At 37.9% G+C, this 16,478-nt stretch overlaps 1 protein-coding gene across 3 annotated transcripts in view; it reads right to left on the bottom strand.

The window, feature by feature from the left end:
• The window catches only part of wasf1 (WAS protein family member 1), a 69,754-nt gene that overhangs the window by 3,030 nt on the left and 50,246 nt on the right, over positions 1-16,478 (bottom strand). Inside the window, exons 5-9 of one of the 3 annotated variants that reach the window (XM_015376780.1) lie at positions 15,466-15,583; positions 9,712-9,795; positions 3,874-3,930; positions 3,099-3,262; positions 2,051-2,230 (exon numbers count right to left, since the gene is read on the bottom strand). In XM_015376780.1, the coding sequence (XP_015232266.1) occupies positions 2,051-2,230; positions 3,099-3,262; positions 3,874-3,930; positions 9,712-9,795; positions 15,466-15,583 (603 nt within the window). The remainder of the gene's footprint in view (positions 1-2,050; positions 2,231-3,098; positions 3,263-3,873; positions 3,931-9,711; positions 9,796-15,465; positions 15,584-16,478) is intronic. The other 2 variants (XM_015376781.1, XM_015376782.1) reach the window with 2 other exon arrangements.

Genomic DNA, 16,478 nt, shown 5'->3' with positions numbered 1-16,478 from the left:
GGGAGCATGTAGATATTGAATAGGAGGGGACCCAGGATGGACCCTTGGGGAACCCCACATGTGATTTTTGTCATCCTGATGTAAAGTTACCTCCTGATACAAAAAAGTCCCTGTCCTTTAAGTAGGTTTTAAACCAGTTGAGAGCTGTACCTGAGAGGCCGGCACAGTTTTCCAGGCGCTCTAACAGGATGGAGTGATTGACAGTATCAAATGCTCCAATAGTACCAGCACTCTGCTTCTTCCACAGTCTGTAGTTATACGGATGTCATTAAACACCTTCATAAGGGCGGTCTCTGTACTGTGGTGAGCACGGAAACCTGACTGGGACACGTCAAAGCGGCTGGTCATACTTAAGAAAGTTAGAGAAACCATCTCTGTTGGACATGTTGGAACTAATAAAACATCTGGTTTATAATTGTCTTCTATCCCTTCTATACTGATACCTTATAGTCAATATGCCAAAGTACAACCTGAAACTGCTGCATCTACTTCCTTTTATTGGGCCTTGTTTATTTTATTGTTACTTTATCTAGGTAGAAATACAGCTTATCTTAACACCATCATGAAAATTTAAGAACACAGGAGAAATGTCAGGGAAAAGATGGTGAAAGTTTTTTCTAACATAGAAAAAGTTTTTTCTAACAGAAAATGTTTATAGATTAGTGTTTCTATGTTCCTTTTGTACGTCGTCTTCTGTCTCCTCAAACCCCAGTCTGCCTCTGCAGATTGGGGCTCACAATGAGCCTGATTCTACTGGATATGTCTTCCAGTTAAAAGCATGTTTTTCCTCTTCACTGTCACTGCATGCATCCTCGATGTGAAGGATTACTGTAGAGTTCACAACAAAATGCCTGATCTACTGTTGCCACAAGCTCATACAGTGTTCAAATGTAAACACAACTGAGCATCTTTGCCTACACGCAAAATACAAATTGCTCTGAATATAGCACCCCAATAATAAAACATGGTGGTGGAAGCATTAACCTTTGGTAATGCTTTGCTTGCAGGGATATTCATGTTAAAACAATTCTTGGAAATAGATTCCAGATGTCCTAAGCTATTAAAAGCACACCCTGAAAACCCTACAGTAGAACTTACAACAACAGCAGCATTGATGAAGTATTGACTAAGGGGTTGCTGAATTCAGACAAAGGATGCAGGTTTCAGATTTTTCTCTTTTTTTTTGGATAAATAATCATTAATTTTTAATTCCAGTTAACAATTATGCAGTGCCTTATATTTAAATCCCAATAAAATGTATGGCTTTTTTATGATAAAATATGAAGCACAAATCATAGGAATCTTTTGGCCCAAACAGACTGCATTTGATTACATCATCTGTTCAATTTTGAAAATCCGGCTCAATCAACTGATTAGATGCTGTGGGAAAGCTAAAATCCATCCTTTGGGAGGAAGCAAATGTCAACATCTTTGTTTGTTTTGTTCAACTAAGTCAGAACTCCTTTTAATTAAAAATGAGCAATAATGCTTGTGCTACAGGGACTGAGAAACAATTTCAGCAGAATCTGTTTAAAATCTCAACATTATCAGACAACTTCCATCAGCATTTAGCCATATTAAAGACAAAATCCTCATAATGCTGGCCATCCACTGATGCTCAAAATGAACTTAGCTGAGAACCAGGACAATGCCACGCAAAGACCAAACAGATAACAATAATAGTTTAACCTGCAGAAAAAAACTGGACTGCAAAGAAAAAAGAAACAAAGCAAAAGGCAGAAAATGACATGAAGCGCATTTTCTATTAAAACATTGCAGAAGAGAGAGAGCAAACAAATGAGAAGTTATAAAGAAGAAGAAATAAAAAGACCTGAAATTAATTCTGAGAGGCAGATCAGCCTAAAACAAGACAGGGATGAAGAGAGTTAAAGTAGAGGAATGCTGTGAGGAAAACTGCTCAGGGGGAAAAAAATGCCAGAATATTTCATGTTGGACCAATCTATCTGATCTCTCAAAGGGCAGAAGAAACAGAAAAACAGCCTTTATAAACAAACGTCTGGGCTGATTTTGGTTTTGTCTGACACCCCACCTGATCACAGAGGGTGGTTTGATTTCGCCCAGCGGGTGCCCAGGAGGAGGCGGTGGCGGAGGGTCGTGGGGTCGGGAATACATTCTGTCTCCAGTGCGGTTCAGCAGTTCGTTCATCTGCGTGTAGGGCAGCGCTCCCAGCGAGAAGGGCCCGTCCAGCTGCTCCACGTACAAGGCAGCTCTGAGCAGAAACACAACTCATCATCATCATCAGGTTTGTCTAAGTTGTAAAGTAAAAGTTCAGACCTAAATCTAGCTTAGAATCTGTCTTAAGACGTGAAAATTGTTATTCATAGAGGCTCTCAATTCAGTTTGACCAAACAGAAAAAATAAGCAAATATTTCAGTGTCTAGTATCCATTTTATTTCACCTCACAATATACTCTGAAAAAAACAGTCAAATTTCTCTGAAAAAGCTTTGCAAAACACTTTCAAAATAAACAGTTTTTCTCCTCCATGAGTAAGAATGTGCCTAAACTGTTTGTAACACAACACTCCGGCAGACTAACTAAATCTGTCCCTCATTGAGATGGTGGCTATTTATCCATATATGGGGCACACTGTCATATCAATTTACATGAAATCTATTCTTATCCAGCTCAGTAGAAAATATTCTATGCTTACTATACAGGAAATTGATGCTTCTAAACAAGACAGTTTGCATTAAATCTTGATTACACTCATTCTAGTAGAAATAGAGCTTTGTGTTATTATATAGACTGTTGTTAATTTTATAGGCTCTAATGTCTAAAATGAATTAATAGTTTTAATTTCAGGTCCAGTATCTTTCCAGTTTTGATTTAAAACTATCTTTACAGTTTATGCAACTTTTTCCATCCATTACTTTTTTCACGTTCCAATTTTAAGCTTCCTTAATCCACATATTTTAAATTGAAGCATAAATCCAAAACCTTAAAGGAAATTTAATGCATATGAAAGTTTAAAAATAAAATAGGTAAGAAAATAAATGTATGGACACATTTACACATTTCTAATGCCCATTGAACACCTAAAGACCTTAGAGCAGAAAAGTCAGCATTATTGGCCCACCTGCTGTCGTGGTAACCAGTGGACCCGTTGGGCTCCCTGTGTTTGTCCTCTGGTATGTCCTGGGCGAGCTCTGCCCCCAGTGCCAGCTTCTGCCACTCTTTCTTTCGATCGTGAGGCTGTCGCGGCACCTTCTCCGGCTCGGGTGGACGGTCAATCGCCTTCAGCTGTTGCAGAGTGGACAACAGTGGAACAATGGTGGGGCGACGGGAGGGGAATTGATGGGGGTAGATGAGTAGGAGGGGTGAATTTAAAAGCCAAAAGATGATTTAAGGATGATGAAAAAAGACAGGAAGAAATGACAAAATAGCTGATAGATGGAAAGCTGATAGATGTTATACTGCAAAAGAAAAAACAAAACCTAACAACAATAACAAGCGGAACTGAGATTTTTTTTCTCAATGCCCCCAAAACAAATATTCATAAATATCCCTTTCAACTTCGCCTTCTTTAAACATATCATTGCATATGTGTTTAATTAGAAACTCGTTTAAGTTGCTCCAATCAGTATTTTTATTAAAGAAGAGATGGTAAATAAAACAGTTTTACATAAATAAAAAAAACACCTCAGAAACTACTCATTAGACAACAAAATGAAAGTGTTGAGTCAGTAAAAACAGGCTCATCTTGAGATATCTTCCTAATCGATCAGCACTCTCTATCCCCAATACTTTTGCAGAAATAGTTTAAACACACAGAGCTGTAAAGAAAGTGGTAAGACGCTAAAGAAAAGATCACACACAGTATTTTAAAATAGTTAGTTTATACTTTCACATACCTGCCCTGGAAGGTCTAAGTACCTATAGACCTGATCATACATGCGGGGGTCCTGCAACTACAAGAACAAAAAACAAAAGCACCAGGGGTGAGGGGAGGGGGCTCAAATAAAAAAAAAAAAAAATGGCACAGCGACCAGCACAACACTGCCTTACACAGTGAACAGGGACAATATTCATGTGTGTGTGTGTGGGAACAAGAGAGACAAAAGAGAAACCGCAGAAAAAGAAAAGTGCTGTTGAACAGAAAATGACAGCATGTAAAGGGAGGGGAGGGCCTGGCGTCACAATTGCAGGCAGGTAGCAGAGAAACACACTGATAAAAACAGCCTCCCGCACACTTTCAAACAAACATGGAGAAAACAGGGCCAAGCTTCACTCAAGAAAAACATCCGAGACAGAAAAGGAAATAGAGCAGTGGAAACGGCAAATAAACTGGAAGAATGGGTGTCTATGTGAGAGTAAGATCAACTCAGAGGTAGGATGGCAGCACCAGCTGAAGACATGCACAACCAAAAAAGGACATGCGCGCAGAACAACATAGAAAATAGCAGACAGGCAGAAAATTAAAAGACAGAAATCAAATACTGCAGTTTCAACTCTGCAGAACATTCAAACTCTAATCTCTGGAAAAGCAACCGGATTAAATCCATTCGGATCACAAAAGACATTCCTATTTCAAAAATAGATTAAAGTTTCTTCCTTCAACTATATATTTCATAAAAGATACGGAAACCTAAAACAGCAATACCCTCTATTCTAAAACAAAATACTAAACATTTCCTTTCAAAACAAACATTTAACATTCAAATTTTCTTCAGCTGCAGATCCTGACGGTTTGTTCTACACGGATCTTTGCTTTGACAGAACATTGCTGTGGGATTGGCTGTGCTCTTTATAACAAAGGAAACTAAAATTTTCCTCAGAAATCAAAAGAGGAGATCAGTCGTTAGTAACTTTAGCCTGTGGGTATCATATGATAATGTTTAATTACTGCCCACTCAAAGCGAAACCCAGTTTCAAAGCGAAGATTTTCACTGAGAAGTTATATTTAGGTTTTAAATTAACAACAGGGAAAGTTTGTATTTACACTTTGATTTTATGTGAACTTAGTAAAAAATAAGCAGTTATTTGAAAGCCAGAGAGGTTTCAGATCAAATATCTTCATGAAGACCAAGGAATAAAGCAGGCAGATAAGGAATAAAGTAGTGGATATAATTTATACAAGGTTTAGGCAAGAAAAAACATATCCTAAGCTCCATATATATTGGGCACCAGGTGAATACACCACTAGCCAGAGGAGTTTCCAAGAGAAACTTGCAAACTCCGAATGGCTTCTGAAATTCAGCACTAATGTCAGAGATTATGTTCTCCACCCCTAAAATTTGGCTTTTCAAGTATTGAAAGAAAGTTATAAGGACTCCCAACCTTTGTTTGCCCCAAGACATGTAGTCTACACAGAACAACATGATGCTCTGGTTAAGAAAGGCCAAAAAGTGAGTTATGCAGTGGGAAGGCTTTTTCTTCAGTGAAAATGGGGAAGCTGGTAGAAGCTGATGGGGGAGAATGGAGTGAAACACTAAGACTCCAGACTGGTGGAAGCCTTTCTTTAATAAGGACAAGAACATTACAAGGAAAGGGTTTAGAGCAAAACTGGTCCATGTCTTAAAACAGTTCATAGTTCGGTTGACATGTACATTTGATGTTCTGTTCTGTGGGCTGCTCCCTCCTATGAAGACATATGTAAAGCTGCCTTTTTGGGTCAGATAATGAACTGTTAGATGTGTCAAGGACATTGACCTTGTGCTTCATGGACTTACTTTGCACATACGCAGCCCAGACATGATACACCCACCTTTCATCCTTCTTGATCGTCACGTTTCTGTTTTGGCTAATGTGCTGGGATTTTTTTTAGCAGTCCCAAACTTTATCCTGCTAAGGACAAACTATGAAATGTTTTTTTTTTACTTTTCTTACTATAAGGGCAGCACCCTTTATGGCAGCAAGGCCTCAACCACCACATCCCCCTCATGCATATGTTTGTGTAATATCTTTCTGTATATTTTTGTCTTGTTGGACGTGTTGTACTGAAACTGAATTTCCCTTTGGGGATTAATAAAGTATAACTGAATTGAATTGAATTGAAAACATTTACTGGTCAGAGCGGCTCTCCATCCAACATTGCTCAATTGGAGTATTTTGACAAGAAGAATGGGAAATAACTAAACAGCAAACTTTTCAATGTTTTATTTGTAAAATGTGAAAATCATTCATCTCTATTTTTCTACTCCCCTATAAAGTACTGTTTTGTGCAGGCTCATCATTCCAACTCCAATCACTATATATTAAATTCTGAAGAAGTAAAAACAAAATGTGAAGGAATTGAAATAAATAATTCACTATATATGAGGAAACACTTTATATGTCATTTCATTTCCTCTGTTTTGGTATTGTTTTGAGATACTGGATGCATTTGTAGATGCTTGACTGTGTGGATCTTCAAATGTAACACGCTATCTGACAGGCAGATGATTCAACACCGTGGTTTGAAGACATCCGCTCCTCTGGCAAAGCTAAACGATGTTGACTTTGTCCACTGCCGCTGCCAGCCAGCAGGTGTAAGGATACTTCCTAATGCATATTGATTAGCTTCTCATTTATCATTGCACATTAGTCACTGATGGGGTGATTGTTAAAGGGAAATCTATGTGTGAGACATGCAGACACATACTACCTTGCAATGTTTTCCCAAATGGAAAAGCAACCATGTATCAGAAACGCACAGTTCTTCCAGTGCATGGCATTAACAATCCTCTGGGTTTCTGATGCAGAATTACCCTTGCACAGCTTTAGAAGTTTGTCTTTCTACACTAAATTGGCTTGTAGAATATAGGGAGATACTAAGCAAACAAATGGAGTACTCCTCAAATATAAGAAAATCTATACCACTATGTGTGTGTGCAGATCTTCATAGTGCAAGTTTTACAGTGGCAATAAAAGAAACACAATCTATAGAAGCCAACCAAGAGGTGTGGAAACACAATTGAGGACGAGAAGCTGTGTGTAAGTGTGAGCATGTTTGTCACAGTTATAAATGTAGCCAATTTCACTGAGCTTTGTGGCTCAGAGGAGCCATCATCTTTCACAAGAATGGACTGGTAATACCAAAGGAGCTATGTGTGTGAGACACAGCAATGCAATTTATGTATTTCAGTTTGTTTGTGAGCCTGTGCACACACAAGCTTTGAAAAGTAGGAGCATGTGTGGATAGTTTTGCGGTTTAATGACAGACTCAGCAGAAATGCTTCTTTCTATCTAACCCCCTAAAAGGAGGCCTGTGGAGGCTTGCAGTCAACGGGCCACCTTGCTGCTGACAACAACACAATGCTCTCAAACAATACAAACCGTACGGCTGCTGCTGATCTGCTGGATTTAAAATGGTTTCTAATTCAATTAAAATACAACTGAAGCAAAGGGTGGATTTCTTATTATAGGGCTCTGTGTTGCTACACAATGTCCTCCACACACATATGAAACAAAAAAAAAAAACAACCTGTGGGAATATGTTAAAAGCCCTTTTTTTGCAGGATCTTAGGTAAGTCTAAGGTTTAATGTGTCATCTCATTGGAAGAGGGATACAGTAAGATATCAAAAAGCCCCAAATGTTGCCAGAGATACAACTGGATGTATAGTTTGCAAGTTTGATATTAAAGAAACACACTGGAAAAACGATCTACAAATAAGTTCAAATTTCTTAAATTAAGTGTATTTACCCTTAATTTGAGTAGGTAAATGATGTAGTTTGCCAATGGAATGAGTATTTTTACTCTTAAAATGAGACAATAGAATTGTGTTTTCTTATTTTAAATCTACTTTGTCTTGATCCATTGGCAAAATCCTCTTTTAGCTTCTTAATTCAAGAACAAATGCTCTTATTTTAAGAAATAATGACTTATCTAGATTTTGATTTTTTCCTGTCCTCCTTAACAATTCCAACCAGCTGAATTCCTGCAGTATTTTTTTAAATTCATAAATATTGTACCACTCCAGTTTATGTCATTTCAGACAGAACAAAAACAGGCTGACTAGTCACATCGCAGTATGAGTTAAGGCAGGACATACAGCTGTGAGAAAAGCAAGAGCCATTGAGTCCATGGCTAAACCAAAATCTACATGGCAGTGCAGGTGTAAGTACACATAAAATGCTCTTTGTGAGAATCCATGATTTCATCTTGGTAAGGCGAACAGCAAGGGCATGAAAGCACAAGTGTGTGGTTTCTCATGGCGTCTGCTGCCATTTAAGTTGTTGCTGTCAAACAGATTTAATATTGTGTGGAACTACTACACATTATCACTCTTGCTAGAAAGGTTAACTTCACCTGGACTAGGCTGAAAGAGGAGAGAAGCTGCTTCCACAAAGAAACTGGAACTCAGGGTACATATTTATCAGCAACACAGTTTGGATGAAGTAATACACACTATAAATAAGACCTTGCCTGTAGCAAAGCATGGTAGAGGCTCGGTCATCATGGGCTGCTGCTTTTCCCTCTTTAAGGGAAAATATACCTCTTTTAAGAGCAGGAAGGGTTTAACTAGGGAATCCTAAGGGGACATTTTACATTCACTGTCAGGATGCTGAAGCTGTGGAGATTATATCATTTTAAAACTTAATGAAGCATTGTTTTTGATTAATTTCTATGCATCATGTCTTCATGTTTTCCTTTAAACCAAACACTCTTATATAGCAATGATTGCTTATTTGTTATTCATGACCTCCTGATCCCCTCAAGTTTGGAATGACAGTTCTAATGGAAGAGAACAGCAAAAAACATGAAGAGAAAACACATTATTTCAACCATGTGAGGGCCAAATTCATATACATGTATATATCAATGTTTCCAACATTTAAGTAGCTGAGAATTAGAAATTGTTACCATTCATTTTAAAGATAATTAGAAAATGTAGGTATATAAAAAATTTGTTAAGGCATTTATTACGGTCAATGATACCATTCACCGTTAGGAACCAGATGCAATAGAAACGAGAGCTTGCCAAAGGTTTCTAGGTCGTCATTGAATGTTTGATAACTGGCACTGAGGGAATGAACATTCTATCTTGGCTGTTTTTTGAATATAAAGGGATAGTTGCATGATTGCATAATGGGCGTCCAGGGGTTAAATTCTATTAAAATTTGCTCTATGGTGCTGAAAGCCCAGTCGATCAGAAGAAGAAATTGTGCATCTGATATTTCTCAGAAAATCCCAACCAAAAGTAAACTGTTCAGTCAAAAAAGGCAGAAAGTTACTTTGGCAAAAAAATGTTCTGCTGGAAATCAAGTTTTATTATGTTTAGTTATAAGCTAAGAGTTTTCTAAACGGTTGCATTTCCAAATACCAAATTTTGACAAAAACCCACGATCCACTCTAAAATGAATTACTCCCTTTACTTTATCAGTTAGGTAATATTTTATAATCTATATCACTCTTAAAATAAAACTAAAATGAATGGGCACACTGAGTTTTGATTCCTGTTCGGGGCACAGCTGTTGGTCTTATGTTTACAACATCATGGAAGATAAATCACTGAAAGTAATCAATGTCTAGAACTGCCAGGCTGATCCCAAAGGTAGAAGTGGGATGCAGGTATGCTGGAGGGCTGTTAGTGTGGGGCTGGAACTGCTCAGCTCACTTGCCAGGAGCAAACCAGAAGGTGGAGGAGGAGGGTGGGGGTTTGAGTGGGGTTGAAATTGGTGGGAGTTAGTTGTGGGAGAGTGAAGGCTGCAGGCTGCTGCATAGGGAGCAGATGCTCTGATGGAGTGAGGAGAAGGCAGACAGTCTTACCTCTGGGGGAGTAAGGAAAGGAGGAGGGGTTTCAGAGAGGACTCTTATAAGACTCTTGGGACACAGAAGATATGGCATTTCCAGCTGCATACAGTTTGATAAAGACCAGATACAAACATGAGTAAAAAGATATAAAGATTGGTAGGGAAGAAAACATGCGAGGAGACATCCAAAATAAATAATTGCTGCTTGTTTTCCTGATATTACTGATATTTTCATCTTTTGGGATGAGAGCATTATCACTTAAAGTAAAAGTAAAACTGTAACTAAATGAAGTAGTAAGAGCTTATAGCGTTTCTAAATGTTTCTTTTAGACACATAAAGGGAGAAATGGAGTAAAAAAAAAAAAAAAATCACTGACTGCACTGATTGACGAACATTTAAGCATCCCAAGCCAGTTAATGTCTGATAGGTAAAAACGTTTTACAACAAAAACAAGTCTGTTAATAATAATGTGTGCTGTTAGGGTCTCAGCTGCGGAAACTTGGATCAGCTCCTTCGGAGCTGTGCATCAGTAGAGGCCAGAACACACGGCTTGCATCCCATTCTGCAAGCTCTGATGCAAATATGGCTACATGCATGCTCCCACTACACACCACCACACATTCATGTGAAGCCTTGTCTCAGAAATGACTAGCATTCCAGCATAAATAAGGAGGGCAGTAATCTTTGAGTTTGCTGCTCTAATAAAGCCCAATGATCTATTTCAAATATCTGTTTTCTGTACTTCTGAGCTCTCTTAAAGGGTAAAGGATTATTGGTTGAGTACGTCTGACTCTGCACCGCTTGCTGCATACGCACCTTTTTTCCAGACAAACCTATATTTGGGCAAACCTGGTTGGTTACCGTTGGATTCAGAGATTTTACTTTGTATTTTTCCTAAATAGACTGTACTTTACTGTCACTGCCTCTGTCACTGCTTGAGTCATGTCACTCCAGTCAAAGTGTTCTAATTCCCACCAAAATAGACCAGGGGTCTACCTACCTTGACTGGAGCTACGCAAGCAAAGTTGCAAAGAACCATGTCCAGTACCATGCGCTTCTATGAGGTGCAATTGCTATGACATTGTACAATCTTAACAGACTTTACATTTTGTCGGGTATGTTCAGGCCTTTAGAATAACTTTGTGAATGGTACTTTTCATTTTGCCACCATCTATGATGTCAATGTTGGGGCATCTTCTTATAACCTTGCGCATCAAGCTGGATTCTTGCGATGTCTGAGTTTTCAGTCTCACAACATATCCATCTTTAAAGTCTCCCCCTAATACTTCCTTCTCCTAACAAACTGCGAGTCGGTCAAAATGACATGCCAGCAATGTTTTTTTGGGGCGGAACATGTAGGAATGACGACAGTCAGAAGGGTCTTACCGGGGCATAACAAACATGGCTACGCTGGAGACGTACCTGTCGGTACCGTAATTGGCTCGGTTTTAGCTAAAATAGCTTCAATTTCTGATTTAAAGGAGCAAAGAGAAGCAGTTTGTGCATTTGTAAATCAGAAAGATGTCTGTGTTTTTCTTCCAACGTAATTTGGAAAAAGGTTTGATTGTCAGCTCACTCCGCTAGTTGTGACGGTGGTAACTAGCTGCCACGTCACCCAATCAGCTCTAAGTATTATACTGAAAATCCTGCCTTTTCACAGACAGACTGAACGGCAGCCATCTCACATTGATAATATCGAACTCAACTCAGTTTTACACATAGCAATCTGGCCACTGCCAGGTCAATCTTCTGTTTTGGGTGCAGACTGGGTCATTATTGGCTTTTATTCTGGCATTAACAACTTTAGCAACTGATTTCTCTGCATCAAAAGCAAATGGGTTTTAGAAAAGCTGAAAATACATTTTTTGCGCTTAAAAGCCAAAATCGGCCAGTTTGCCTCTCTGACTTGGTTTGTCACTGCTTGGTAAACCAAAAAGAACTGTAACTTTCTTTTTTAGACCTGTGTCCAAAAACTGCAGCTTATTGACTCACATCATAGGCCTAAATGGCTGTTGTGGTGAATTATGCGTAATGCACTGCAATTGGTATGAGGTAATCAATGTTAAATACATAAAGGGATTAGTTGGGCTGGTTATACAGTAATTGCATTGTCAGCTGGTGGGCCTTGAGGTTGACATGTCTGCTCTATGGTGATGCAGGAAAAACACAACAGTAAAAGAAATGTTCTCATTCTAATATACAATAATAAAATGTCATCCTAACCTCCTGTTAAGTACATTTACAGAATTAAAATACGGAGAACGTTTCTGATTAAATGAAAAAAACTTTCTTGTTTTATTCAGATCTTTAAATACAACACAATCCATTTGCAACCCTATTTTAATTACCAGGATTGTATTGTACAAGCCGGTTCTTTTTACTTTAGCTGATTTGAATGATTATCATGCTTGCTCTGCAGCAGGAGGATAATAATTTTCATTAACATGACTGCACCAGGCTTACCCATTAACAAAAGGAAACGTTTTTTTTCAGCACCTAGTGATTAATAGTCCAACACTTAGTACAAGATTCATCTATAATTGCATGGGTGGGAAAAAGTATCTGAGCAAAACCAAACTGGCACATTTAATTTTCTTTATTGTTATTTTTCAAAATATCAACCTCCTAGATCCTTTATTAAATAAAATTTACTGGTAAAGTTTAAAAAGCCTTTAGATTAATTGCTGTTTTACTGCAGTATCATTATCTCATACAATGGAGAGTTAAGAGTGAGATTTGGAAATAAAACACAATAAATGATTAGACAGACATAACCTGTTTAATGAAGTGCACTTCTTTGTCCACTGATTTATGGACTTATTGATTATTTTTATGTTTTATTTTGTTAAGTGCTTTAGGTTACATTCAAAGTTTGAAGCAAGGGGACTCAAACTAAAAGCTGGGAACTTCTAATATTTACATAGTGGGATAATAGGCTACTGTAATCAGAGATAATAATATTTTCGAGCTTTGTACTTTTTTTATCATGCAAATTTTACCTCTTATACAGCAAGCTGCTCAATAACAGTGTGAATGGCATATTTTGACTTGAACTAAATACCCAAGCAATGGTTTATAGGTTTTTTCAGGGTCTCTAAATTTTTTTATAGAATCGCAAAGCTTTAAATAAACCTTGTGTATCTCTTACCTCAGAGTGGATCTTTATAACCAAACACCTGGTTATTTGTGCCCTACTAAACAATAAAAACAAACAACTTTACCTGAACCAAATATGTATGATCTTCCTATCACAGTTTAACTTTTATGTCAGGTTTTCAAATGAAATTCAGAGAACAAACCAGTCTCATCGAGGATTCAACCAGATCCTAATGTGAGAGGATGTATTGAATACTTCAACCAAAGGAAAATAGATTTTTACTGAAAATTGGAGAACTGCAGTCTAATTGGATCTGAGGCCCAAAGTTGCTTTAAAAATATTTTTCAGCTTTGATTACATGTAGGATGAGCTTTCTCTGCACAATTATAGCAAAGACAACAATTTTTGACTTAAGATGAAATGGCAATTGATACTGAATAGCGGAAAATGTCCTTGTCTCTTTTGCATACATCTTTAAAGAGCAGGGAAACTATTTTAATATCAGTGATTGTCAATAGGAATTAGGCTGGAGCAAAGAGGAACCTAAGCAGGGATTCTGATGTCAAACAGGACCTGAGTACCAGACACTACTGTCAAAGAGATGGAGCGTGATCTTTGTTCCAGCTTCTGTCCAAGCTATTCTTCTTCCATTCATCTTTCAGCAATTGACTACGAACATCTTCCCTTCCTCTGACTCATTCAGCATTTCGTCTGCTGCTAATCCACTAAGGATGAGGCTAACACAGAAGCTAATGAGATTAGGACGCAGCAGCCGTCTCAGCTCCACGTTCTCTTCAGTCCTGTTCTGTGCTGTTTCTCATTTATTACTGCCTCCTAATCCATGTGTGTCTATATGTAATATTAAATCTGGTTTTAGACTACCTATAAGTAAGTAAGCCTGCCGGAAATTAGTCATCTCTAAAGCACGAGGGTTGTGAAAAATAGATGTAACTTGCATGGCTATTTTACTGTTAATTTAAATAGAAAATGTATATAAGCTTTATTTATCCAAAAGTTTTCTTGCTGTTGGCTATAAATTCTTAATTCATAATGATTTGAAATGATATTGGAAATGACAGGTTTTGTAAGTTTGATAATAAGCTATTGCAATTGAAAATGATTCATTTTATATCCCAATACACAATGTTATCAGGGTTGCAATAAAACTGAGAATGGCATAAGAAGCATGGGGTAAACTAGAGCGTGTTTACTCAGACCCAGTACTTAACGAAAAAATTTTAGTTTTTATATTATATATCCTAGACATCACATATCCCCTAATGGACATTCCCTAAGAGGAAGGCTGCAAGATGTAAGACATGCATGTGTGATATCATAAGCCTGTTTTTGTGTAGTTTAAAGCAACAATGGAAGTGCTTCTAGAAAAAATATATGTGAAATCTCCAAAATGACTGACTACTAAAAATAGAGATGCACAGATAACTAAATGCCATAACTTAGTGAAATACCAACATGAAGCAGTGAAGTTTAAAAGTCTAAAATAAAGGATTGTTGCAGTCTTCTATTGTCATTTATAACCTTTCCAGGATACATTTCCACTGATCCTCACTCAGACCATTTATCCATGATGGCAACACAAACAAGCAGCTATAAATACATAAATCTCATTCTATCATTATTTTCCCCCCAGTGAATGTCTTCTAGCCTTTTCCATGGGGTCCATTGGACTTCAACAGCAGCGGCGAGGGGAAATGAACATGGGTTTATAAGCCTAGCCCACCTGAGGCTTTAATTAGATTAAAATCTGAGAAATTAGCTTTTTCTACTAGCAGTGAGATTAACCTAAACCTCTTTTAAAAGAAAATAGATTTACCTAATGTTAGAAATGACTTTCCCTTGTCCTTTGTCAGAAACTGAAGAAAAAAACTAATGCAAGCCAACTAAAATACAATAAACAAATCAAGAATCGCTGCATTGAACCCTGAGACCTGATAGAACTTTGTCCCCTCTATGCATTCCACATGTTCATTAAAAACCTCATAATTGGCCAATTATATCCTCTGTGCTCAAATAAAGCCTCAGTGGAAAAAACATTTGCTTTGCTTCCCTCTGACCGTGACTGTAATAAGCTCTGATTGACTGCGAGGGGGAAAAAATGGGAAGCCACTTCCCACGCAGAGAAATGAAAGCTGGGGTTGATTAGACCTTCTGGCATATAGGGTAGGAAACCCCTTGGTTTTGGAGCCCCTCCACCCGGTAAAAGGTAGAGGCTTTTTTAAAAGCTTTAACAATCCTTTGTTTAATTTGATTTTGTTAAAAAAGAACAAAAATAGCTAAGAAGATATCAGTTTGAGTATCCCCCTTCACACACGTCTGCAGAAAAGAGAAAACTGATGCATGGTGCGGGGCCATGCAAGAAGCAGATGCTCCCATTAATTAGATCTAATGATCACCCAAGTAATAACTAACAGGGTTGACGGAGGGAACCGTTGATTTATCTTTGAGTGGTGACTAATTAATGGAAGAGATGATGTGGTATGGAGCAGAGCTGCAAATCTATTAGTGAGTCACCCTGTTGGTAAATTCATGCAGAAATGTGGAAAACACAGGAAGCCTCTTCAGTCACTTCAAGTCATCCTGATTACAAACTCCACTACTCTACAGAGACTCTCATCTATAGAGGCAATAAAAAAAGAAAAGTCTGAACGTACCTTCTGCTTCCGTCTCTCCTTCCTCTTGTCCTCCGTGTCCTGCAGCATCTTTTCCCTCCACAGGTCAAAAAAGTATGATGGATCCGTGTAGAACTTTAGGCCTTCTTTGCCATCATCTCTGCAGAAGGACAAAAGCAACGTCGGTGTTATATTTCTTAGAGGCCAAGACACCTTTTGACATCCTGTGGTTTTGCTACTTGAATACAAAGGTTTTAAAACATAACTTTCTTTTAAAAGTGCAAACTGTTTTCATCAAACAGAACACAAATAGGTCAAAGTAGCTTCATTCACAAGTCTTAAATATTAATGCTTTATTTTTGACTTTTTTTTTTTTTTTTTTTTTTTTACTACATATGTTTAGCAAACTAAATCAGCATGTTTTGAAGAGGCCCCTGCAGAATGGCCTCCCAAGTTTGGCAGATAGCCATACCTCCTAACCCTGCTATTTCCTGGCTATCTTTTTATCCCACCTGCTAGAACCAGGTTATGGCCTCAATTTTTGCTTCTACCGTAGATTCAACCAAGTACCAGAAACCATTTTGGGCCCCAGGGACATGATAGCATAGGCATTGGATTTGTAATAAGGTGCATTATCTCCCTTGTAGCAGCTATGAGACAATAGATATACTGCCTTAAAAAGGGAAGGACATGGTCAGAAACAATAACACTAATCTGAGCTGTGGCATTCAAATATTGCTTAATTTCTTATGAAAGGATCCTGGTTTGGGGCAAGATAATATCTCCCACACTGTTACACACAGACAGCTTTAACCACTGACTAAAAGGTATAATAGCTGCATTCTTTGTTGTTTATTTCAAAGTGTACCAATATCATCAAAACTCATTATTTAAGTTAATGTCTTTTCTAGTCTGTTGCAGTCTCATCTTAAAGAATCCTATCCTTAGTGTCCTTTCCTAAGCTGAAAACACTGGTGCCTAATGCAGCATCTACTGCTGTAGCCCACTAGGGTTATTGATCGTTCATGGTGGTCATGGTAGACATGGTATTTTTA

The sequence above is a fragment of the Cyprinodon variegatus genome, unplaced genomic scaffold (genome assembly GCF_000732505.1).
Source record: "Cyprinodon variegatus isolate N-32 unplaced genomic scaffold, C_variegatus-1.0 Scaffold141, whole genome shotgun sequence".
Taxonomy (NCBI): domain Eukaryota; kingdom Metazoa; phylum Chordata; class Actinopteri; order Cyprinodontiformes; family Cyprinodontidae; genus Cyprinodon; species Cyprinodon variegatus.
This window is presented reverse-complemented; position numbering and strand designations above follow the sequence as displayed.